The following is a 25,761-nucleotide window of genomic DNA, read 5'->3' on the forward strand; positions in this document are numbered from 1 at the left end:
ACCAAATCTGAAAATTTTCTTAATTTCTTACACGGGTGTACATATGAGCTTCATCGCTAAGAATATACTCAAAGTTAATGGGTAATCTTAAACTGAATTTGTGATAAAATACTTAAATTTGTAATCAGCCCGCCCCCCCCCCCCCCGCCCCCCCACACACACAATCACGTTCTTTTCCGTAGCTATGAAGTTTACAGATAGCTACAACACGATACGAAGTTTCCACTATGAGCAGCGGTCTTTTCATATCATCTGGATCGTTGGTTTGTTTGTTAGTTTTTATGTCGCAACAACCTCAACAAAGTATACTGCGCCAAACGAAAGTTTCGAAAAAAGAGAGGGGCAATGTCATTTTTTTTTAACAATCCGTTCATCAGAGCATTGTGTGTGTTTTTTTTTTTTTTTTTTTACTCCTACATTGAACTCTTTCATTTGAACAAATTCGTTCATTTAAATAACTTTCAGGTGATTACTCTGCGAAAGTTACTCACGTATAATGAAAATGTTTCATTGGATCAGTAATACTCTTTTAAGAAAAAGCAAGTAAAATCAGCGGGGTTCAATTTGCGTAGGAGCTCACTATATTTGAGCTCCGACACTTCTCAATTTTATGCAAGTTTTTACATTTTCAACGACGTTCAGGCTATTTGAGAGTAAAAAGAAACTGTAGTGACTATAGAGCTTCTTTCGATGAAGATGAGCTCTGCCTAGCAGTAAGGAAATATTTCAATAAAATTTAATCAAAAAATATTTTATTTACATTAAGATGCATTAAGCAATTATAGTTCATTTTGTAAGATATTTCTCTGCAACCGAATTCTCTGTGACACATTTTTTTTTTCTTTTTTGCTTTCTAAAAGCAGCAGGTTTGATTCCAGCGTTGTACAAAGTAAAATAACTTTTTGTTATTTAGCACAAAAAAAAAAAAAATATGACGTGACGTCAGAAAATTGATTTGAGGAAAAAAAATCACCAAACACCGTGTTTCAATATTTAAAAAAAAAAAAGAGTAATAAAAAACACTTACGTGAACTTACGTGAAATAATGCGTTAATTATAAATAAAATATCATGTGTCCCAGCGTAGTTAGGTTACAGGCAAAAAAATGATCTTGCATGTGTAAAAAAATGAAACATAATTTTTTTTTACGTTTAATTAAAAATTAAATAAGAGATGGTGATAAAACTATAAAACAAATATCACCATTCAAAAGAATGGCCGTTCATTTTTAGGAAATCGTATTGTATCGTTAATTAAGCAGTACAAGGAGTCTGTCATTTAGACCCAATCGTTCATCAACAAAACATCCCTAGTTTTAAAGCAGAAACTACAAAAACGAACTAAAAACGTTGAATAGTTTGAACTGTAAAGAAATAAAATTTAAAAAAATTGAGAGTTTTCAGAAATAAACATGTGTATTAGAAGCTCTGAATGTTGAATAAGAAATAGAAAAAACTAAATGAATATTTTTTGTAACAACAGAAAAATATACATACAAAAACAAAGACAAGAAGAAATATGTACACAGGGATAAGCACCAAATTAAAAGACATAAAGCCTGAAGGAAGGGGAACAATTTGGGATGGTGTAAATTCTTTCAGAGATAGACATACATCATCTGGGTAAGCTTTTTTTTAAGACAATCGCTGTTCCAACACATGCCAAATTTGTTTTAGTTGTACAATTAATAATTTCCTTGATAATGCTACTTTTAATAATTTATCTTGTACTTATGCACTTAGCAACATGAACTGTTTTATCTTTCTTACAGCTACGTCCTGACATGAAAAAATTTGTTTTCCATTTGGCCTGGGCTCCAGAAAAATTAGATGCTGAAAACGTAAGTTTCCTTTACATATAAAGTTGTGGTATCACGAACCCTTTAGCAGAACCCACTTTAGCAGAAACGTTTAAAAAAAAAAATATGCTAACAAAAAATAAAAGACAATGCTCCCACCTCTCTTAATGTAGATACTGTGTAAAATCTATCATGACCAAGCACTATGAATGAAATTTTTTTTATTAGAAAAAAAAAAATACGGCTTTGGGGCATATTACCTTGACAAACAGGCAACTTTACCCATTCTATCAGGTTAAATACCCCACGAAAAGTAATATTATCAAACTTGTTATAATGTTTTATAAATAATAAAAGTATTTAAAATTAACTAGATTAATTCAAATTTATACAACTTTAAAAATTAGCAACGAATGAAAAATCAAGATCAGTTTTATAATAGCGAAATGAAAATGAAGGAAAATAAAAATGTAAAAGATTTTAAACTGCGTTAAAAAGGATCATTCTTACCCTTCACTTTGCTATAAATCTTCAATTAGGTCTAAAAATCCGAAAATGGCTGTAGTGATGCGTAAAACTTTTTTGTACGCAAATGCTCTTGAAAACATTGAAAAGGACGGATTATGTTGCTGAAATCGTGAAGTACAGTTACTGGGGCGTTTTAACTGGCGGAGCGTGTTACCTCGACTTATACTGTGATGAATGATGACAACTTCTTTCTAATATTATATAAACGCAAGACCTTCAAGTCAATGAAGTACAGTATGCAGTAAACAATCATCCCTCATTAATCTACATATAGAAAAGCATTTCTTCTCATTATAAAATAAACTTTAAGAAGCGACACTTAAGAAGTTGATTCTGATTTTTAGACAAAGCAATATCAAATTTTTAGTTATGTAAGCAATTTTTTACTACCCCAAAAAATTATAGCTAAGCAGTTTTTCCGGGAAGTGTGGCAGGGTTGAAACAGCACCCAGAATTGCGATAGCTTGTAAAATCGTGAGCCTTTGTAAATTACAGTCAACTACTATAATTTATTTTCTGTGAGCTGTCATTTTTAAAACTATTTGTGATCATTTTCTCATTTTACTCAGAACGATACATTTCACTTCGAACCTTCGAACAAGCTCGACCTCTAAAATTTCTTTCAACAGCCTTCAAGTGCACAGAGATTACCGTTTTTGTTACCAAGTGAACTGATTTACCAGTGACCATGAAGCCAGCCACAAGAATAGGCAAATAACGAAAAATTTTGAAATGGGTAGCAATCGAAAGGGCATCTTGAGACGTATTATTGACGCAAAAATTATATGCCCTTGTTCACCAGTTATCGAGATACACGGTTTTTAAGTCTGCCAAAATTTCAAGTAAAGCACCAATTTTAACGACTTAACGTCAAATTCTATACGCAGTTTCATCGACTGCATCCATCCAAAAATCGTGTCAAAAGATGCCTTTCATCACTCACTGAAACTCGTTTAGTTTGGCGACTTTTCCAAAAATTTCCGTAGACTTTAAGGTCTTATACTTTTATAGCGGGGACACGTTGGCAAATAATTTATGCATTCTGAAACATGTTTTACAATGATCTTTTTATTGTTACTTATTTAATTTTTTTTTCATTCTTACAATGTCGTTTACTGGTGAGTTAGGAAACCGTGTCTAATTGTAAGCTATAACTAACTAATCTTTGTTTTTTATAACAGGCGATCCGTCCACTACTGGAAAACCTGGATACAACTCTACGCAACCTTTACAACAACCTGTTGCAGGCGAATTTCGATCGTTTGCTGGACATGATGTGGACCGTACTTATGCACGAGCTGATGGAAACCACTCAAAGTAACATTGGTGTATGTGGTGAGAGTTTCTCACTTTATCTTCTTTGGACGCTACATGGAAGTAAAATCGATAGCCATGCTGCAATTTCACTATAAAAAGTTGTTGGTGTTTAATGATGTTGGTGTTGGTTTTCCAACTATTGAAGCAAAACTTTTTATGCATAGACTTTTCCGATTCCGAGTCACAACTGACTACAACGGTATTTATGTCGAGGACTGCATACGAAGTGCCTTGCCTCCATTATTTTTTATACCGATAGATGGCAGCATCATCACCGGATCGTACAGTTAATGAGGATTTAGAACTAGTCCAGGAGCTAATAGCTACCTGGTGCTAGCACCCCCAGAGGTATCGCTTCACTTGGAGGACATTGAGACCACGAACATATTTAACGTCACCCAGTCCCCTTTAATGACGACGGTGGATCTTCGACCATCGAGGTTCGAACGCAGGACCCTCCGGCCCCGAATCCGACACTCTACCGATCGGGCTACCACGGCCCATGCATAGACTTTTAAATTCTGATCCGCTAATTTTTTTGTGTGACGGAAGTCACGTTGTTGTTTTCTGAGTAACGAAGAGGCGCACAAGCGCTTTTCTCGCTTTATTTCTTTCTTGTTATCCGTGGCTGCGTGTACTGCGTTAAGGCGATGCACATGTCTGTGCGGCACTCTTGTTGTCGAAGTGGACGAAAGTCATTCTTGACGACGGGATTTCGTAACATATATTAGATTACTTTGTAATATAATACTTGTAAATGTCAGCTGCTAGTTAATGCAGTTTGTATTCTAAAATATAGTTATAAATTAAACTAATATAGTTACAATTTTGATAACCTGTAACAAAATTCATTTTGTAACCCTCTTGGTGCTGCTTGTCACTCGCCTGGTGATTGAAAATTTGACCCCATCTGTTGAGGGTGTAGCATATTTAGAGTTTCCTTTGTTTTTTAAAAAAAAAAGTTCTTAACAAAGATTAAGTATACACTTTTTCAGCCTTTTTATTTTAAAGAAATTTGTGATTAGAAAATTTTAGCTTTTAGGAGAATCACCTGGAACTGTTTAAAGCAGGAAATACTTGTATTTTTATGATGTATGATTGTTATTAAATGGAAATATTTCAGAAACTAAGAATGTTTTGGATCAAAATTAAAAAATATTTATTTGATGTTTTTTTTTTAAACGTTATTTAAAGATATTAACGAAAAAGTTTTGTTCAAAGATATGAACAAAAAAATGGATTTTTCTCACCTTCTTTGATGCATTCCATACTAAATTGAATACAAAAAAATTATAAAAATTATAAGCATTGCGCAGGTGAGATGAACTTAATGGCTGAACTAAGGATTAGCCGAAATCCATTCTTAACTCGATGTGTAAAATTTTTGATTTATACCACCGTAATTCTAACATTCCAACCCGTCTATATATGAGACTTTCAACTATCACTTTATAGGGTCTGGTGGGGTAAAGTGGTCATAAATTCGCAGGTTTTCAGCTTAGGTGGATAATAAATACAACAAATTCTTTAAACACTTCAACTTTTTTTGTTGTTATTTTACATTGCATTATTAAAGAACACGGTACATTGAATTTTAGGATGAAAAATATTGATTTTAGTAGTTTTATAGCACTTTCTTTTCCCTATGATTTTATGACCACTTTACCCCATGGGGTGGGGGAAAGTGGTCATAGCATGGGGTAAAGTGGTCATAGTTAAAAATAGATGCAAAACCATTATAAATAACCCTAATACTTGTATATTTCGGCTATTTTTACAGTTGCAAGTATACTCACGAGTACATGCGTGTACTCGTGAATATATACGTGTTGTATGTTATATACGAGTAAACACGTTCCTATATGAGTAGATACATGTACACATCAGATACATGCATACAAGTGTCTACTCAAGTATATACGAGTATATAAGCATATATACGAATATATAAGCATGTTTACGTGATTACCTACATGTGTGTATACGTGTCTGCATGAGTACATACGTGTCACATGTATATACGCGTCACTTGTATATACGTGTCACGTGTATATACGAGTATATACGCGTGTAAAAGAACATCATATGCACTTATGCACTTGTTCTCGAGAAAATACGTGCATACTTGAGTACATATGTGTATAGTAGACGTACGCATATATAAGTGTACATACATCCATATATAGGTATACACGAGCTAATTCGTGGATACATCCAGTGCGTCTTTGGGGGGTGGGGGGTACGCGTCTACTCACGTATATATAATGGGGAAGCACTAGTATATACGCAATGTATGCGTTTATACTCCAGTACATGTATGTATACACGAGAATATACGCTTATATACATGTCGGCCTACAGAGTGAATCCAAGCTCTTGGGCAAAAATCAAAAGGCTGTAAGAGGGTATGATAAGACACAATTAAGATTATGATCACTGACGCGCTACATGCACACAAAGCCCGAAACTGATGGATACAAAGCAGGGCACAAATTTGTTGCACAAAGATGATTTTACCTAGCATTTTAGTTTTTAAGAAATATTTAGAGAAGTTGTTAAAAGTTATGGCCTGTAGTAGCTCTAATACACGCATCCGCAACAAAGCCGCAGCGACTGATAAAAGTTTTTCAAAAGTCTCGTTATTGCAACAGAGAGTGATCTGTGAATGCGACACATTTGTATTACAGCTGCAGGCCGCAAATTTCATCAATCGCATTAAAACTTTCTTAAGACCTAAAATGATGTGTAAAATTGACTTTGTGTAATGAATTTGTGACTTCTTTTTGCATCCATCAGTTTCTGGCTTTGCGTGCATGTAGCGCGTCAACATTGTGTTTGTGACCATATGTTCCTTATGTGATTCTTAATTCTTATCCCCGCCTCTAACACCTTTTAATAATTTGCTCAAGAGTTTAAACTCACCATGTATACTTGTATTTCTTATGCTTGTATGTAAGTGTTTACTCGAGTACGTACGCATATATCTGAGCATATAAGTGTTCTTATATATACGAGTATATGCGAGTATATACGTGTATAGTAGAATGTATAGCTGTAAGGATAAAAAATACTTGCAGATTATAATATACGTATTTATTGGCGCATTTATGTGAACACGAGCATATATGCGCATATATAAGCATATACTCGTATATTCAACCCCGTTTTCTGTAAAAACAATACATATGAAGTAAAATTAATATTTAATTTGTATTTGCCTTAAACGTAAAGATTAAGTGACATTAGAAGAACAATATTCGTTAAGCCTAATATTATGACCACTTTACCCCATCTTACTGAAATTGTTCTAAAAAATTTTCTAAAATAGATTCAGCTTACTGCTAATGAGTAAGAGTTCTTGAGACATGTAGGAAGCTTCCTGTGCAGTCAATCTGTTCCTAGTTCTAACAAACAAAATTTCTCAAGGAAGTTAAAATAGGTGTTTAGATTAAAAAAGTTTTCATATTCACGCAAAATATTTTTTGTTACCAAATAAAAGTTTGCTAGTTGTAAAATTTTGTATTCAAAATGTAGTTTCTAGCTGCCCTACTCTAAAATAAAATTTTCACATTCATTCGAGCATTTATTTGCAAGCTATAGCCATATAATTGAAATATGACCACTTTACCCCATTGACCACTTTCCCCCACCAGACCCTACTAAAAGAAATAGATATTAACAACGTTAAGAAAGCAAATTTTGGACGTTATTAGCGTTGTTTTTATCTATCATATGTTAAATGTTCTTAAAATCTTGAACTTATTCATTGTAGAAAGAGAAACTTGCATTTTTTGATCGTCTGTACTCTTCCTTGACGATTCTGGTCGATTTCTTCCATGGAAGTGGCAAAGGACTACCTCTGGATTGTATCCAAAATGCTCCTTACCAGGTAAACCGTTTATTGCTTAAAAGAGACAAAGTTAATCATTATTTTAATTGAAAATTTTAAATGATGTTTTTTCTTTTCCTTGTATTGTGCGTTGTAACCTGTATCTCTGCTACTTTATTTTTTTTAATTTTACACGAGGCATATTTCAAAACTAAGCAGAGCCGTAACCAGACCTTTGTTTCGGAGAGGGTTTCACCAAAAATATTTTTTGAAACATTTATATGGTCTATCAAATTTGGATTCATGTGTATTCGATTGATCTTTGTTACAATAGATTATCTAAATGGAGGGAGGGTATGTACTTACAAAACGCCATATTGTTACATAATAAATGAATGTCTCAATAACTATCATAAACTACCATAAACACACAATGAGTTTGTACGATTTTTCAGTCATACTACGTAATTTCATTTCACAAAAAAAAATTGAAATATCAATAATAACAACAATATTTTTGTCACCAAAATATAAATAAATAAATAAATAAAATAAATAATGGAAAACATTTCTTCGGATGAAAAATTTCGGAGGGGGTTTGAACCCTATAAACCAACCCTTTGCATACGGCCCTGGCACATATAAAAGCTTTTTCCGACCTTCTGTTTGTTTTGGTTTGTTTGGTCATAAAACAAATAAAACTCGTGAGATAAAGTTTTCACTGATGTTATTGTTGTCTTGTGCGGGTGCGCTGCTTCACTTTTTCAACTTTACCGTAATTTGGTGTGAAATCTGAATTCCACAGTGCACACATGCTATTAGGACCTGTTTATGGGATAGGCAATCATTCACAGCACGAAAACAGAACAGACAACACAAATTACGGACAAGGACATAACAGAGAAAGTTCATCGATTTCCAGACCGGGATTTGAACCCAGAATCTTCCCATCCGCATTCTGACTTCTCTGACTTCTAGACAATGCAGCCGACTGTTTTTACTGATAGTATTATTTTGCTACATAGCTAGTTTACTTGTCGTTATCAGCGTCGTTCAAATTTATAGTTTCTGCAACGCTGCTCCAGCTACTGTAAATGTTCTACATGAAAGACTGTCTCCGGGGAATTGAACCAGTTAGTAATGCCAGTCTTGAGTTCATTGTTGTTTTGAAATTGTTGTCTACCCAGCAATTTTTTATAGATGCGAGAAGAAAAAGTAACCGCTTGGTGCAATGTCAGGACTGTATGGAGGGTGATCAAAAAGTTCCCAACAAAAATTTTTAACCTGCTCAATGGTTATGACAGCAAGTGTGGGCGTGCGTTGTAGGTCCAAAAGCAAGGCAGAACTCACAAGGGATTTCAGCAGCTCAAGATCCTTTCAAAACCGAAGATCTAATCGCACCGCCCACTTTACAGTGGCGGGATCTATGACTCTTTCATCCATAGCAATTTGCTCTCTCCATCTGGCAAACCTGAATCAAAACAACGACTGTATTGAAGTTTGGCAACGAAGAGATGACGGGTGAACTCGAAGCGGAAACGGAACACTTCATTTCTTAAAAGGTAGATCTGCAAGAATGCATGATTTTACTGCTTGCGCGTTCCCACTGATTCCAGTTAGGGGCCATTCATTAAATACGTAAGGATGATTTTGGTAATTTTTGACCCCTCCTCCCCCCTGCCCCCATGTAAGGGTACGCATTATTTTTCAAACCCCTCCCCGCTATTCTTATGTAAGATTCTATTTCATTTTTCAAAATAACAAAAAAGGATCAGTTGCACTAAAACTTTAAAGATTTTTATTTTTTAAGAGATAAGTTAAATTATTTTATTGCTGTCGTGGTTGGTCCGCGTTACCTAAGCATTTCAAGTACTGTTACACTCGGTGTAATTACATACGCCTCGCGTAATATCAGTGCAGTTCTTTGTCTAATATTCGTATGCATTGGAATGTATACGAATCTTACATTGCTAAAATCGTAATCAAATTCACTATTATTAAACTATTTTTAAAAACCTTTTTGTGTAAATATATATTTACTAAAAAGTTATAATCTAGTACTGAATGTTTTTAGACATTTTTTGCATATGATGCGATACTAATTGTGCGAGGAAAATATTGCGTAGAAATGAGTCTGACCCGCCCCCCCCCCCCAAGAAAAATAAGGGTATGTAAAGATTTTTCTAATCCCCCTCCCCTTCGGGACCCTTACGTAATTGATTAATAGCCCCTTATTACAAAATGAAATAGTCCGTTTCTTCTTACAGTTCTCCCGCCATTTCTCTGTTTTCAAGCTTTAGCTTTAGAATGAGTAGGTAAATAGCACTGTGCGCATGAAATTTCATTCAGCCTTACAATCAGTTAAATATTATTCACTAGACTTTACTTTTGGAATACGCTTCGTAAGATTTTTTATTCTCCAGCATGGGAAATGCTCGCGTTTGTCTGGGCTTTTCCGTTTGCATTAAAATGGGTTAACATTTTACCTCAAATCTCTCGAGGAAAAATCCGTTAACTCTAGTGCTGAACAGTAACATGATAAATTACTTTTATCATTTGAACGGGTTAACATGTTTGACAGTGGTGCCAGGTTGCACAGAATCTTTAACAGGAGAGTTTTCGTACTTTTAAATATGACGTTTCTTGAATTGGCGATATGTTTTCAAGATTCTGATCGCTAATTTTTTATCTCCAGTTGTACAATATTTAGCTAAGTTTGCGACAATTTTGTGATACTGAATCTGGCGTCAGTTTGGCGATAATTTGCGAGATTTCCATAGAAACGTTGCGAAGTAATTTATGCAAGGCAGTCATATGGTTTACAATTCAGATTTTCTTTTAATAAGGTCAAAGAACGAAAAAAGTTATAGCGCTTTACTTTCATTTGCAGATTTTTGAGATCAATTATCCGTAGTTTTTTGGTTTTATTTTAAAGATCTATCATTACATATCAGTTCAAGTTATTTTTATTCTTTTCTTACTTTTTTTTTTTTTTTTTTTTTTTGAAAACTAATAATGTAAAGCTGCTTATTATTTTTATTTTTGTTATAATTTGGGGGAGGAGTATTTTTTCACTTCTGTACAGTTATTTTCTATTCTAAAGATGTTTTCTTTTGTTTTGGGGGATTTTTTAAAATGATCGATGGATTTTTCACTGTTTTTATATAATTACTCAATGATGGCTCTCGTTGTTTGAATGTTTGGAACATTCATGGTAGTAATTGCTTAACATTGTGCGAGTACAAATTATCTAATGTCAAGTGTTTATAACTGTTTTCTTTTGGAACAGAAAAATACTAAAGCACTCTCCAGAACGCAACTAAAACATTTTGCGCGTGGACTTACTTTTGATTCCATAACTATTGGCTTGAGCATTTACTATTTTTTTCTGGGGAAAAAACTAAAAACTTGAATATTGAGACTTACTGTATTCCCCATATTAGCCCCTCAAATGTTCATAAATGAAAATCATTAAAAATACAAATTTAGGATTTTTTTGCCTTTTCTGATGATACATTCTTCTACATTCAATTTCTTCGAATACTTTTCAGGATCTCTTCCACATGTTGAAATTACAGAAATCCGAAACCTTACATTTAATAGAATTGTACACACTTCAGAGATTAGAAGAACAGGTAAGTATCTAACTTAACCCAAATGTCTGAAATATTTTTCTCTTAAAACCTTCAATGTAATGCCTAATAAATATTCATACATTTCAGCAAAAAACAGAAAGCCCTACATATGGAATTCTGACGGTTAAAGCATCTTACAATCCATCTGCTGAAAGTCTACACGTAGATAGTAAGTTATGGCTCTTCTCTTTTGCTAGTTTAATTTTCTTTAAGCGGTCTATCACGTGCAAAAACATTTTGTTAGAAAATAGTGCATAGATAATAAGATATGACTGATAGGCCGTCAACACACGAGGCGGAAAGTTGAATCAACTTTTAGAAAACTTTGCCTGTTAACTAGTTGGCTGGTGTTTTACGTTTTGCTCAAAGAGGCAACTTAGTTTTATCAACTTCACTTCTTATAAGCCAAATATATTCGAGTAGTTGCTCCATGAAGCTGTTAAAAATTTTCCGAGTAGACTCGATTTGTTTACTTGTGTATAGTATGAACGCTCGGCAATGTCCTGATGAGTTGAATGAACAAAAAAGCTGATTCAACTCATCGGGATGAGAATAGTAGCGGCACGTGTGCCTGGTGGCATATAAAAAACCTTTACTCAGCTAGGGACCTTGTAATACTTTTGGGACTCCTGACTGTTCAGTCGACGCAAAAATATGGGCCATGTTTTTTCATCATCCAACGTATTGAACAAATTTCGTGCCTTGGAAGTTCTGGATTCACGTTTGAATGTTTTATTTTTTTTCCTTTCCCTCGAGTAAAGTCTAGAAGATATGTCTTGTTTCAAAATGAAACAATAATTAGAGCATTCAAAACAAGCTATACAAGAGATGGATGACGTTTTCACGTGGTAGCCAATCAGCACTCTAAATTTTTTTACATGGTCTCTAGCAGAGTAAAGGTTGTTTATATGCTGCCTGGTGTACCTGATGAGTTAACTAACGTGTGAAGGATGCCAAGCGATTCCTTAACGTTTCTACCTGGTTGCACATCCCGATAACGGCCCGTTCGAAAGTTGATTCAACTTAGTAGCCTCCTGTTAAGAAGGCCTTATTTACTTCATTAACTTCATCTTCCCATTACATTTAGCATGGAGTCACATGACTGCCCCAAACAATTGTTGCAATTGCTCTACAGAGATATCGAGTAAAGCACGCTGTCATAACAGTATTGTTAACATCTGCTAACTAATTTTGAGTAGATATTTTTTAATTGACAGTATTTTTTTTATCCAGTTCTGCTCAGATTCAATTAAGAGGTACGTAACAAACTCAAAAATTATATTTAATTCTATTCAGTGGTGCTGTTAGTATAAGTATAGCATATGTAATTCCATTTGTAACGTATAAATGTATGGACAAATCTGATTTCTTCTGTTTAACGTAATTAAAAAAAAATCATTCATACAAGTTTTGGGTATGTTTTGTGTCGATTCGTTTAAATAATCTCTTGGTGGAAAGCATTATGTACTTAGTGACACTTTTATTTCGAAACTTTATTTTTGTTAACAAAAGAGGCATTTTATCGTGCTCCACATTTAGTACTACTAGGAATGCATAACACAAGTCATAATTCTAACTTTTCGTTTTAAGAGAATGAAATATATAATTATAAACTTTTGAAGAAAAATACAAATGAGAAAATATATTCCTTTGCGTAACTTTATACAGTATTTAAATTTTATTGTTATCTTTTCTTTAGTCTTAAATGCCAGAGATCTACTGCCATTGGATCCTACAGGTAATAAAAATGTTTATTATTTGTTCACGATAGAAATTTACTTTATAAAAAAAATGCAAATTACTTTATGCACATTTTTTTTATTACTAACTAGACAATTATTTTGACACATAAGATTATTTATGATACTTTGAGATTTAATGTACACAATGTAATTAATACACAATATAAAAAATAACACTTACTGATGAGCATGGAGTTTATTAAACATACCTTATTGGTCCTTTAATTTTTGCCGTGACAAAGTGAATTAAACTGCAAATAATAGGAAGAATGTTCTGGAAAAGAAACGCTTTATTTCAATTAGAAAAGGTCTAGGCCAGCTAACAGGAGAGGAGTAAGGTTTCTTTTAGCGCACGCTCTACAGCGGAAAGTCGATATATTCACACAGGGTGTGGTGGAAAATCTGGCATAAGAAGAAAAATAACTGTAGTTTTGAAATCAGCAAGTCTATTTTACTTTAAAATAGCTGAAAAATTGAATCCAACAAAGTTGTTCTTCAAACTGTTTCCCAGTCTGTTTTAATTTATCTGAGCTATACTGTCGTAGGCATGTAAAGGGCAGTAAGTGAAACTTTTCCATTTTTAATTTTTTTGCATTTTCGTCATCTATCGTAAGTCAGCTTTATCCTGTCTGTTTAGTGGACATTTATCAACAATGACTTTTGTCAATGGTATCAAGCAGTTCGAACTCAGCGCTAAGTGTTCATCTGCACAGGCCTCTCCTGCCCACATTTTATCCTGTTAGGGGCTCACCAGACGGGACCTGTTTAAAGATCCTTTGTTGGTCTTGGACTTCCTCAGGGTGAATGGATTCATGGACCTGATCTAGCTCTGCGGATCTCTGGGATGAGAAACAACAACAACAACGTCAGGTTTATTGTACAAGCTTGCTTGTTTGGTTTCCGCTGAAAAAAGTGCGAAAAAACAAACGGCGAAAAATGTCTAATTCCAACATTTCCCTGTTATTAGTATTGAATCCAAAATGCGTTTCTTTAAATATCTTGAAAACTTATTTCTGCAGATACTGCTGTTTACCTGCCCATGGCAGTATAGTAGAATTACCGTGAGCAGTTTTATGAACTACTTAATGTTATTTTGCATCTTCTTCAAAGCATGGGTCTTGCATTATCTCTATGTATTTTATGGCAAACGTTAACACGTATATTTATATAATTGATTTTTTGAATTAATTGTTCCATTTCACTGAAACTCTGTGAAATGAACGTAAATAGGGAATATGTTTCGTTGCAAAATCCGTAGGGGCTATACACAAAATATGTCAAACATTTTTCAACATTTGTGACCCCTCTTCCTCTTTTTTTCACAAAGTGTCATAATTTACCGTATTATTTTTTCTTTTGTCACATTTCACGCTATTTTTTATAAACGTATAAAAAAAAGTGCAAGATGTTGCACTTCTTGTTACTTTCTCCTTCCCCATTGACACACACTCACAATTTCACAAAGCCTCCCCTCCCATCCCATCCCCCTTGAAGCATGATATTATTTGTGGACAGCCTCTTAGATTTTTGTAGTCATTTTTCTTTCCTAACTAAAATGAAACGTTTCCCTCAGGATTCAGCGATCCTTTTGTGATCATAGAGCTTGTTCCTCGACATTTTTTCCCCAACTGTGTTAAACAAAGAACAAAGGTGCAGAAAAAGACATTATACCCACTCTTTGATGAAGCTTTCGAGTTGTAAGTATGATTTCCAGATGATTTGTAACATTTATAAATATTCAAATCTATTTTATGTTTATTAGTGTTTTGCATCATTTTGGCGCGAAGTTAATGCTTTGAAAATGCACAGTTTGTATGCAATTTTTTTTTTTTTTTTTTTTTTTTTGCATCCTGTTTAAAATAATTATTATGTTTCATCATTTGAACAGTTATATTAAATCTTTTACAAGATTCACTACGTATTTCACAATTCCAAGTGTTCCAGTAAATAACAAATGAAACAGTTGGAAAGCTGTAAAAACTGACAGTTTTGAGCAAAATTGAACCCTTGACGTAGACACATTAATAGGTTATTTTAACGTTTCAATTTCAGAAAACTCAACGTTATGCAGAATACATGGTGTCCGAAAAATCCTTGAATCATTTTAAAAATTTATGGAAAAGCGACAAAATGTCGTTTGAATCTGCGGTTTGCGCTTAAATATTTCAAAGGTTCAAGAATTTTTTATGATAAAAAAAGCAGGAAACGAAAAAAAAATTTAATTATAGGTAATTTACATTGAAGGCTGTATCGTCACTGTAACAATTTGTTTCTAATGCAACTTGTAGCAGTTCAGGAAACTTTACTTAATTTTCTCACAAACTTGATGAAAACCTGTAAAAATCCAGGAATGTTTGTTCGAAACTAAGCTGTAACTCTAGAATTTATTATTTTCTTTCTTCGACAAACAAAATTTCCGTGCCCCCCCCCCTTACCCTCCTTTTTTAAGGTTTTCCTCCTTAAATTTCACCAACAGTGCTATCTATCGGCTCATTTTGAAACTATCGTTTTTCCTTTGCTAAACAATCAAACTCACGACTGTTTTAGAGAAATATCAAATCAATTATAACAGTAATGTTTAAGTTACAGCGTTTTAAAGTTGAAACTTTTGCTATAATCACCCTGTGCTGCCAACTAAATCTTAGCAGATCAGCAGTTACGTCGGAAAGAAAGTGAAGGTGAAGCTATGGTCGCAGGGTTTTGAATTTTTTCCAGCGGTTAGACTCTACCCTCGTGTTTGGCCATGGATCGTTACCTTGGGTCCTTACATCGTTTCTCTTCATCACATTCCCCACGCTGTTTTTAGGAGAAATAGGGTCTCCGAACAATTTCCTCTATCACTGTCCTCTGACCTCATCTTTTCATATTCACTGGAATGCGAAATGTTCTTCCTGTTCAAAAACCTTTCAAGTTCTTAAAACACTTCATCCGCCTTGTCACTCCCCCAATGCAAATGATTAATGAATTCACTCTTTATCTTAAAATATATTTCTCTATGTTCTAAACTATATTCTGTATCTCAAAAAGGTTATATGTACATAGGTACATAATCTCGTCCATTGACGTATCTTCCATCCCTTCCTCCTAGCACCCGCTTCAAATCTTAATTCTTCGTGTGTTTACACGGATATCATATTAGTGTTTCCTATAAAAAAAATACTTCACTAAGTTTTTCTCTAAACAAGTTTTAGACACACAACTCCACCCCTGCGTCTCTTTTGCTAACCAGCCAGAGTTCTAATGTATTTCGTAAATGTACTCTTGTTGGTTTCAATCATTATTGTATTTTTGCTGTCTAAATATTTTAAATGTTTATTTATTAAATAACTATTTTTTTAAATTCTGTCGAATTCAAAAATGGTAAACAAAAAGAATGTATTTTTAATGTAACTTTTTCTTAATGCTCATCCTCTGTAACAAATACTTGAATGACAAACTGAAACTGAACTGTCTCCAGAGCCCTACTCAACCGGTAAACCACATATGTGGAAGGTACGGGGGATCTTGGGGTGTAATGTAATGTAATGTACATTGCCAACTAAAAGCACATGAAAGCGCTCCACTAACTCAAGCTGTTGCTGAATGTTTTTACAAAGACTTAAATTGCTCTAAACTATGAAAGGATGAAAGTCTCACTCCAGCTAAATCCCTGTTTCGCAACGTAAAAGTAGCGACGCGTCCACCATCTTGGGGCTAAACGCTGCCTTATTCCTCTATCTGCTATGTTGATGTAACTTGTTTGGCCTCTGAGTTGTAATTTCTTACTAGCCCATGACAAACAACAGTCAAGAAGCACCCCAATCAAGAAGCAAAACACGCTACTTAATCCTTGCAGATACAGGAAGAAAGTAGCATTTAGCCCCCCAAGATAGCGGACATGTTGCTACTTAAGTTACGGTCTATGGATTTAGTTCTAACCACGGCAAACAATTCCCGAGCATTAGATTTGTCTCGTTTTTACTCTCTTTTACGAAGTAAAGGAAGCATTGTATTCGCGTAAAAATTTCACCCAAAAATCGGCCTTAATTTCCATTTTGCTCGCCCCCGAATGATTATTGAGTTTTTTTTTTGTTCAACCCGACGACACGTGTATATATACCTAAGACACCCGAAATATCCATTTTGACGATCCCCGAATTAATTACAACGAGTTTTCCCGAGACGTCCGTATGTACGTATGTATTTGTGTATGTGCGTATGTATCTCGCGTAACTCAAAAAAGGTATGTCCTAGAAAGTTGAAATTTGGTACGTAGACTTCTACGTAGACTGGGGTCTAGTTATGCACCTTTCTTTTTGGTCGCATTCGGATGTTCCAAAGGGGGTCTTTTACACCTTTTTTGGGGAAATCATTATTAATTTCATTGCAAACTCAACGGTGTTATGATTTGGCAACACTTGGTGATATATCGCCAAGCTTTTGATCGCCAAGTTTTTTCGCCAACATGGCAACAAATTTGGCGTTTTTTTTTTTTTTTTTAATTTATATTTGGTCTTATTTTGGCCACTATTGGCGATATTTAGAGAGTTAACCATTGAATCAGCCTTAAATGTCCAGTTTTGAGAAAATTAATCTGTATAAAACATTTTTTTTTTTTTTTTTTTGCTTCAGTTCGCAACAAACTTGGGGGTAAAAATATTTAAAGTGTTTCTTTCTTACTCCAAGACCCTATTATTGTTAAATTGGCGTAGAATGAAGTCATGTGATGCACACATCAGCACGTTTGAAAAGCATTTGAAGACTTTTTTTTTCATTCTCATTATTATTTGCAGCCACGTGCCGTACGAGCAGCTGAACCGTGAGGGTGCGGGGCTGTGCTTCAGCGTGATGGACCACGACATGGTGACGAAGAACGACTTCGAGGGGGAGGCCTTCATTCCGCTCTGCAACGTCAAGCACGTCGAAGGGGACAACGAGGCACTTGAGGTCAGACTCACCGAAATATGCCTCATACACCCCAACGACAAAAGTGAGTCCATTCGTCGTGGATATGAAAAATGTCCACTGCTTCCATTGTGCCACAAAAGTTGTGAAACACGTTTTCGGGAAAACGTTTCTCATAAATATGCGTGAGTAGTGCAAGGACGGATCCAGCTTCTGGTTTTGGAGATAGCCTTCTCTGGAAGGATAGAGGAGTTATACTGTCCACCTCTGAAAAGTTGAGCTATGGCCAGGGGCGTAGCTAAGGGGGGGGGGTTTTGGGGACAAAACCCCCCCCGAAACGTTAGTCTCAAAAAAAAAAAAAAAAAAAGAGAAAAAGAAGAGAGAAGAGAAAGAAAAAAAAGAAAAGGAAAAAATTCCAAGCGATTATATATATATATATATATATATATATATATATATATATATATATATATGTATGTATATATATGTATGTATATATATATATGTATGTATATATATATATATATATATATATATATATATATGAAAGAAGTAACCCCCCCCCGAAAGTCGGGTCTAGCTACGCCACTGGCTATGGCCTTGAGCAATTCCATTTCTTTCAAGAGAGAGAGCAACCAGTAAGAAGAGGAATTGTTAGGCGCAAAGTTGGGCTACCATTGCAAACATTTTGATGACGACAAAATCCTGCACCACTTACTACTTCTTACCTGAATTATATTTTTTGCCAAATGGCAATAACACTGCAAACTAAATCCGCAAGTTCTTAAGCCATTTTTCCTCACCCCCTATTTCAACTAATGAAATCGTTTAATCGGTCGGGCAGCGGAGCTCCACTTGGCAGAGTTGAACAGTACGTGAATTTATTTATTTATATATTTATTTAGAAGCTAACAGCTTCACATACATAGAGGACTGAATGCCAAGCGCCTTGCCTCCAGACACACACTGGTAAGATTTACGACACAAGAGAAGGAAATAACACCCAAGGCACCGGCGGGAATCGAACCCACGACCTCCGGCTTCGAAGACGAAGGATAAGAGTAATTTCGAGCATAAATATGGGATCTGGGTAGTATTTGAGAGGGGGTGTGCAATTGCCCCTGGGATTAGTAGGAAGTTATGTAGATAGTAGTATGTGGGGGACTTGGGATTAGTATCATGTGGATTTGTCCTTCATTGTGCAAGTTCTTCTGAACCATTTCTTTCAAATTGTGCAGAAGCATCGCTGATATGAAGCAGTGAGAAGCAAAGCGTTCCAAAATTAAAAATTTCGAAATAACCAGTACAAACGAAAGTAGAACCTTTCTTCTCTTTTGCGGCAAGAGATAGAGCTAGTATATCTGGGAAGTACTGCTATTCAGAAGGATTTGGAGAAAAAAAATCAATAAAAGCTAACCTAGGATCAGAACCTCAAATGCATTTTTTTCAGAACTTTAAAAAGTCCACTTACATTGCTTTGCTTCTCACTGTCACATACGTTCATAACCACTCACTCACTGTACGAACCAAAACAGGATATTTATAATAATGTGTAATTTCATCAAGTACTGATGAAGCATAAATTAGATTTTCAAAATTTTTTCTTTTCTACTCGAAACTATTATCCATCTACTACTATAAACATTAATCCACACTGTAAAAAATATCCGTACTATTTTGAACCAATTTATAGTGCACTTGTACAAATATCGCGAAAAAGAGGTTCAACTAAAATTTTTCAGAAGCGATGATGGCTCGAAATCTTGGTGCAACCGCTCGAAATTACGGATTTCACCGTATTTCAGTTCAACTAACGAAGTGAAATGAAGTTACTCACCGGCATTCATCTTTATTTACTTTCCGCGGCGCAGCGCAGAATTTAAAACTGCAATCCGAAGGTTTGTAATATTTTGATGTACCTGATGTTACTATGATTACTTTATGTTTCCATATTTTAAATATCACAAAAGTAGATAATTTAGATTGTAAAATATTTGTATAACCTTCATTATTTTGACTTTAGTGATGCATTTAAAGGTTCGCTTAGGCTTAGCTGTATTATATTTAGAGCTTTGCTTATAGTAAGTGTGTGCCTGTTTGTAGACTCATGGTTTGAACAGTGGTTGGAAAAACTACTTTTTTTTCGTAGAGAGAACTACAACTACTTTATTACAAATGTAGTTAACTTCAACTACAACTACTTTTTTCAAAATGTAGCAGCTACAAACTACTTTTGAAAAGTAGTCGTTACTTCGCTACTTTTAAAAAAATAAATAAATAAAAGCATACACATATACACCGTTTGAGGATTGAACAAAAATATTCAAAAAGTGGTTTAGATTAATAAAGTGGCTCATTTGAACATGGAATATAACAAAGAATTATTTATTCTTTCATTCCTTTATTGAGCCAATACTGAGCCACTTTGTCATTCCAAACATTTTCTACGATTTTTACAAAAATTCGCTGCAAGATAGGATTGAAAAAGTTGAAGGAATTCAACCTTCAAGTTTTTAATCCTTTCCTGACAGTGAATATTTCATTCAAGAAGTGCAAAGAAAATGTAAATAAATGCAGTCATAATTTGATTAAAAAATGTTATGTAGGCATACATACTATATTTACATAAAATTGATTTAGATGATGAAAAACATCTTTTAAAAGAGAAAAACATTAATTTTCATTATAGGAGTTAATTTTATAGGAGTTTATATTTTGCAGGAACTAGTTAATTGATTTTGAACTTCAAGCTAGGGATCCGGATCTGGACACCATCTCCTTTCTTACGCTGCTGATGAAATGAAGTAAGAGCAGTTTTCAATTTTACTGAATGACCTCAAAAACTGACAATATTTAATTCACTTTTATTTAGCTGATATATCAACACTCCATCAGTAAAAAAGAAAATAAAGAAATAGGAAAAATATCCCGAATGGTACCAGTGTTTATAATTAAATATTAATAAATTTACGAAATATGAAACATAACTAAGAATGCTTATTTTACTTCAATGTGCAATTTTAAACTGCAGTGGACTCTCGCTCCAATGTGATTCGACTTACGCGAAATGGATAAATAATGAACTTTTCTCGAGTAACGAATTTCGGAGCTCACGCGAATTCCTCATCCTGCAACACGAAAGTTTTCGGAAGGGAATCACAAGGCTTAGGTATCACCTTCTTTATTATGTACTAAATATCAGTTTCGTAAATGGACTTTCCCTTGACTATCACTGAAAGCAAAAGTACCCCGCACTGTACTAGTCGAAACATCGCTTTGTTAATTTACAAATCGTCACTCCGCATCTTTTTCATTTTGAATATGAAGTTGATGAAACATAATTCCACATAAGCGGCTGTTTATCTAAATTTTTAAAATGGAAGTAAAAATAAGAAGTTTCCGACAACTAAAGAAATTTAAAAAATGTCGATATGCTTGAACAACTAAAAAGTTCGTCGAATATAATTACTGTGTCTACTGTACAGTACTATTGTAGTACTGCATTTTATTCTTGCTACATACTATATGTACCGTCTAATTTTATGCCAGTCTCTCCCATTGATTTTGTGCATTCTAACCTTTTTTTAATTCAATAACAGAGCATTAATTTAAATACAGTAAAAATCATATAGATACCCTTTTCCACAAAGCAAAATTTCAACCTGCATGCACAGGTGTACGAGGGCCGAAAAACCTTTTAAATAAATTCAATTATTATTCATGATTAAATTATCGCCTTGAAAAGGCTTAAATTGCTGTACAAATGACCTTCAGTTGAAGCATTCAGATTTCCGTATTGTCACCTCGGAGAACGATGCATTTGAACATGTCCAGGGATCATGGGAGTCATGTTTAAGCGGAACATATGGTCACCTTAGTCATACCTGTTGTTTTTCAACTTAGCCCTTTTTTGCATTAATATTTCTTTTTTTTTCATTATCTTTATCTGAGTTAAGTGATTTAATTAGCTACTCCATTTTAAGATACATTTTATGTCCAAATGTTGCGCTAAATATGTTGTACACTTTTATGCTTTTCACAGAACCTTACTCAAAGTGGCCCTCGACAGGATCCCGACTTTGTGGTCTGCTGTCTCAAAAAGATAGCATCCTGTGCAGAAGATGTGCTTATGGACAAGGTCAACCAGTTGATAAGGTCAACCAGATGGTCAAATATTAAATTTAAGATTTCTAAACAAATGAGGTGTCACTTTAAAGGTAAAAAGTTGTATATTTTGAAATGCCTGTCTAAAACTTGTTCACTTCAGTTATAAATAAGTTTCAGGAGGTTAAAATATTTTTAAACCGTATTTGGTGACTCTCAAAGAAATTCTGTTTTTCCCAAAAAATACTTACTAATATTATGAATTGAGATAAATCACCATTTAAAGATACAATGTGTTGCTGGTGATGTGGCAAAAATATAATTCATTTTGATTTGTAAAAGAATTCCTGTGGGGTACATTAAGTGTTTTAGGTTCGACACCAAAATGTGCAGTTAATTATGCTGAGCCAATAATTTTAAAACTGCATACATGTATTTTTGGGTACAAAGTCTTGATGGTTTTCTATCAGTTAAGTTTCACAAATAACTAATCCCAGCTTTTGTAGCTGAACTATCAATTCCTACTAAGTCATCATAGTTGTCTTGTATTTCATTAATACAAATGTTACATCAGAGAGTTGCTTTTGATTTTCATATACTCACTGTTATGGGGGAACTACTTACCCCATAGTGTTGGGACCTCTTCTAGTGAAATTTTACGGGATAAGTGGGGCTCCTCCTCTAAAACAGTTTTGAACAATATTTTATTCAAAAATTCTAATTGCTGTATGCACTCTAAGTTCAGAAATGAGATTTTTCCGGAATTCCGGCTTTTTCTGTTGACTTTTGAGAACCTTTCCTCCTTTTCCTGCCTCTTTCAAGCCTTATTTTTCTCAAAAATCGGAAAAAAATATGATTTTCAAATTTTCGGTCCCCGATTTCTTATTTTTTCTATTTTTCTCCTTCGAATCTTCATCCTCCGCGATATCTGCTAAAAACGTATGTTTTGGAATCATGCCAACGATGTCAAACTCGTGCTGCGCCGAAATTTGCGTGCCTCGTTTGAGATTTCAATCATTTTGCATCCTGCAAGTATTTCAATTATTTTAAATGTTGGGTGGTTTTTCACTATATGCTACCTTATATCTGCTTATTTTATTCATGATTTCAATAATATTTTTATTTCTTTAATTTATTTTGGAAAAAATTCAAAAGGCAATCAAAAAATGTGGCATAGCCCCCCATAGTCTCGAATTTTATTGAAACTTGACATGGTTACTTTTTTTGTGTATTTAAGAAAGTAAAAAATATTTATGGTGAATCTCGAACCGTTTAGGCTTTACAGCCTGTGAAAAGTTTTGAGATTTCATGATTAAATGAGGCGGCTGCAAGTTGTTCTTTTGATTCAGAAATCGTATTAGGAAGTTTTTAAAGACGAATTTAGGATTCCATTTCAAGGAAAAAGATAACCAATCGTTTATATACATATATATTTATTAATTTTCAATTCTCACTATGAAAAGTATGTTCTACCACATAAAGAAATTTTAAATTTTTCTCTCCGTTGTAAATTCTTACTTTACAAACAGACCTAATTTTAAAATTTATGTTCTCACTCGTTTAACACTATAAACTCAAATGTTTTTAATGAAAAAAATGTATTTTTCTCTAAAAAAATATGAAAAGTTGACACTATAGTGTGATGCAGCCAAGATTGACCTCTGACTCCCCCAACCCTTTGTTCAGTAACTCAGGGGTTAGAATTTGTTGCCTCTTTTTCGAAATTTAGATTTATAAACACACTTGCAAGAAATTGTACAATGCAGCAAACTGTACAAAATTATTACTTATACTTAATTAAATATGTATTACCTTTAAAACTGGTAAATTTGCCATTTTTTATTGGATTTTCGAATATCATGGCTTCCAGGTTCTATTTTGATGCAGTTTTGGATATCATCATTTTTACGAAATTTTTTTGGATTTCCTCCTTTTTGCTCTCTGACCACTCTCATCCCTGTAAGTTAAACTGTACATGAATGTTTAATGATCATAAAAAATATATGCTAACCGGGAAACACTTTGAAAAATTCTGCTTAAACTCGGCAAAAAAAAATTTCAGATTTTTTTTTTTTTTTTTTTGACTAAGTCAACTGACCTAGAAAAAAATTTCCACGTAACCCAATTATATTCAAAACTAATCACTGTGATGAAACATGACATGATCAATGTAAAAAAGTATAAAAACTATATACATATTTCAGTTTTAGGGGGTGAACCACTTACCCCAGTGTCCCACTTCCCCAATCAACCCTATTTTTGAATTTATTTCATGAATTTTGTTTCAGTATATGTAACCTATATTATATATTTATAACTGTAATCATTGTTATGTATTTACATTTAAGAGCAATAGTTTATGTCCAATATGGACAACTTACGTCCGACACCAAGCTAAAAATATTTTTTAAATAATTTTATTCCTTATGATATCATTTGAAAACTGAAATATGCTTCAATAATGAGTATATTTTATAATTATGCTGTTTTTAAAATTAAAATGTAAGCCAATTCACAGACTTTTAATAAATTTTTAAGTGAACCATCAATTTTACTATTTGTGTGTTTACGTCTGACACCAACTCTTTACATTTTTTTAATTTATACTTTAGGGATCTATTGTGAAAAACTAACATGATTTTTACTCTGTGGGATGTAGTAAGTATCTTGTAAATAAATTTGATCATTTTGGAACAGTTTATATTTGGTAAGTGGAATTAAAACTGAGAAAATTTTCTTCATTTTTTACGTCCGACACCATGGAATTGCCCTTATTTAATGTTTATTTATTTTATATTGTTTTATTCTTTTGTTTATTTATTGTACATTAATCTTTTTTTTCTTTTTTAATTTATCTTTATTTACTAAATCATTGTTACTATTTTCATGGCTTAATGAAGATAAAATATATTAAACCATGAATGATTGAGTGTGGTACCACCATTTCTATTCTGTTCGGACTTCCAATATTTACACAAAGGGTCCACTCAAAGCAGATAATGTAAAAAGACTGAAATTCTTTTCTTTTTTTTTTTTTTTTCTTTCTTTTTTTTTTTTTGACATTAAACATCACTAATCTAAGGAATGAAAAGAATCTTTTTTTTTTTTTTTTGGAGATCAGTTTTCTTAAGCATTTAATAAAAAATACATACTGGTATATTTTACTTAAAATACTCACAACGAGTAATAAAATATATATCACTCTCATTTTGTTTTTAAAATTTGTTTTAAAAAATAAAATGCAGGTAAAATGTCATTTCTGTACCTTGTCCACAACATGCATTCTATCGATTTTCCAGCAAGTTTACTGTATAATGATGCTGTGTTAGAAATGTATACGTACAAGTATTTATACGTAAAATAGCATAAATCTAATTAAATGTGTCAAATCGATATTCCTAAAATCATTCCACATTTTGTAAATGTGTCCATAGATACTGCTATTAGTATAAAAGATAAATAGATCTTAATATACATCTTAAGGTGTTAGTTAGCCACTTGAACTCCCCCCTCCCCTCCCCCTTTTTTTTAATCTTAAGTCAGCCATTCATAATTTTGTTTTAAATGTAGATCAAAATGTAAATTTTGAATGTGAACTATAGTTAAATTTTGATAAAAAAATAAACATTTAGCAGTTGATTTGTTCTATTGAGATCCCTGGTAATTCCTATTGTTAATTAAATTTTAAATGTCCTGTTTAAATGTTGTTTACTTAGTTCAGAATATTTTGTCTTATAAAAATAGTTTTAATTTTTAGAATATGTAGAACAAAACGGATGTTAAAAAAATGTTTTTTAAGAGTAAACTTTTTTTTTTTTGGTCCCTCTTAGCAATTTAATTGAAGTTTGCTATTCTCATTTTATCCTTCGTAAAATTTGAATACTATCAAGCATTTGCATAATTGTTTTTTAACTGAGTAGTGCT

At 33.5% G+C, this 25,761-nt stretch overlaps 1 protein-coding gene across 1 annotated transcript in view; it reads left to right on the plus strand.

Annotated features, from left to right (window-relative positions):
* Nucleotides 1-25,761, plus strand: part of LOC129228007 (BAI1-associated protein 3-like) — a 406,019-nt gene that overhangs the window by 272,202 nt on the left and 108,056 nt on the right. Inside the window, exons 24-31 of the mRNA XM_054862634.1 lie at nucleotides 1,772-1,840; nucleotides 3,508-3,654; nucleotides 7,416-7,532; nucleotides 11,024-11,107; nucleotides 11,195-11,276; nucleotides 12,807-12,845; nucleotides 14,423-14,546; nucleotides 17,622-17,818. Of these exons, the coding sequence (XP_054718609.1) occupies nucleotides 1,772-1,840; nucleotides 3,508-3,654; nucleotides 7,416-7,532; nucleotides 11,024-11,107; nucleotides 11,195-11,276; nucleotides 12,807-12,845; nucleotides 14,423-14,546; nucleotides 17,622-17,818 (859 nt within the window). The remainder of the gene's footprint in view (nucleotides 1-1,771; nucleotides 1,841-3,507; nucleotides 3,655-7,415; nucleotides 7,533-11,023; nucleotides 11,108-11,194; nucleotides 11,277-12,806; nucleotides 12,846-14,422; nucleotides 14,547-17,621; nucleotides 17,819-25,761) is intronic.

The sequence above is a fragment of the Uloborus diversus genome, chromosome 8 (genome assembly GCF_026930045.1).
Source record: "Uloborus diversus isolate 005 chromosome 8, Udiv.v.3.1, whole genome shotgun sequence".
Classification (NCBI taxonomy): domain Eukaryota; kingdom Metazoa; phylum Arthropoda; class Arachnida; order Araneae; family Uloboridae; genus Uloborus; species Uloborus diversus.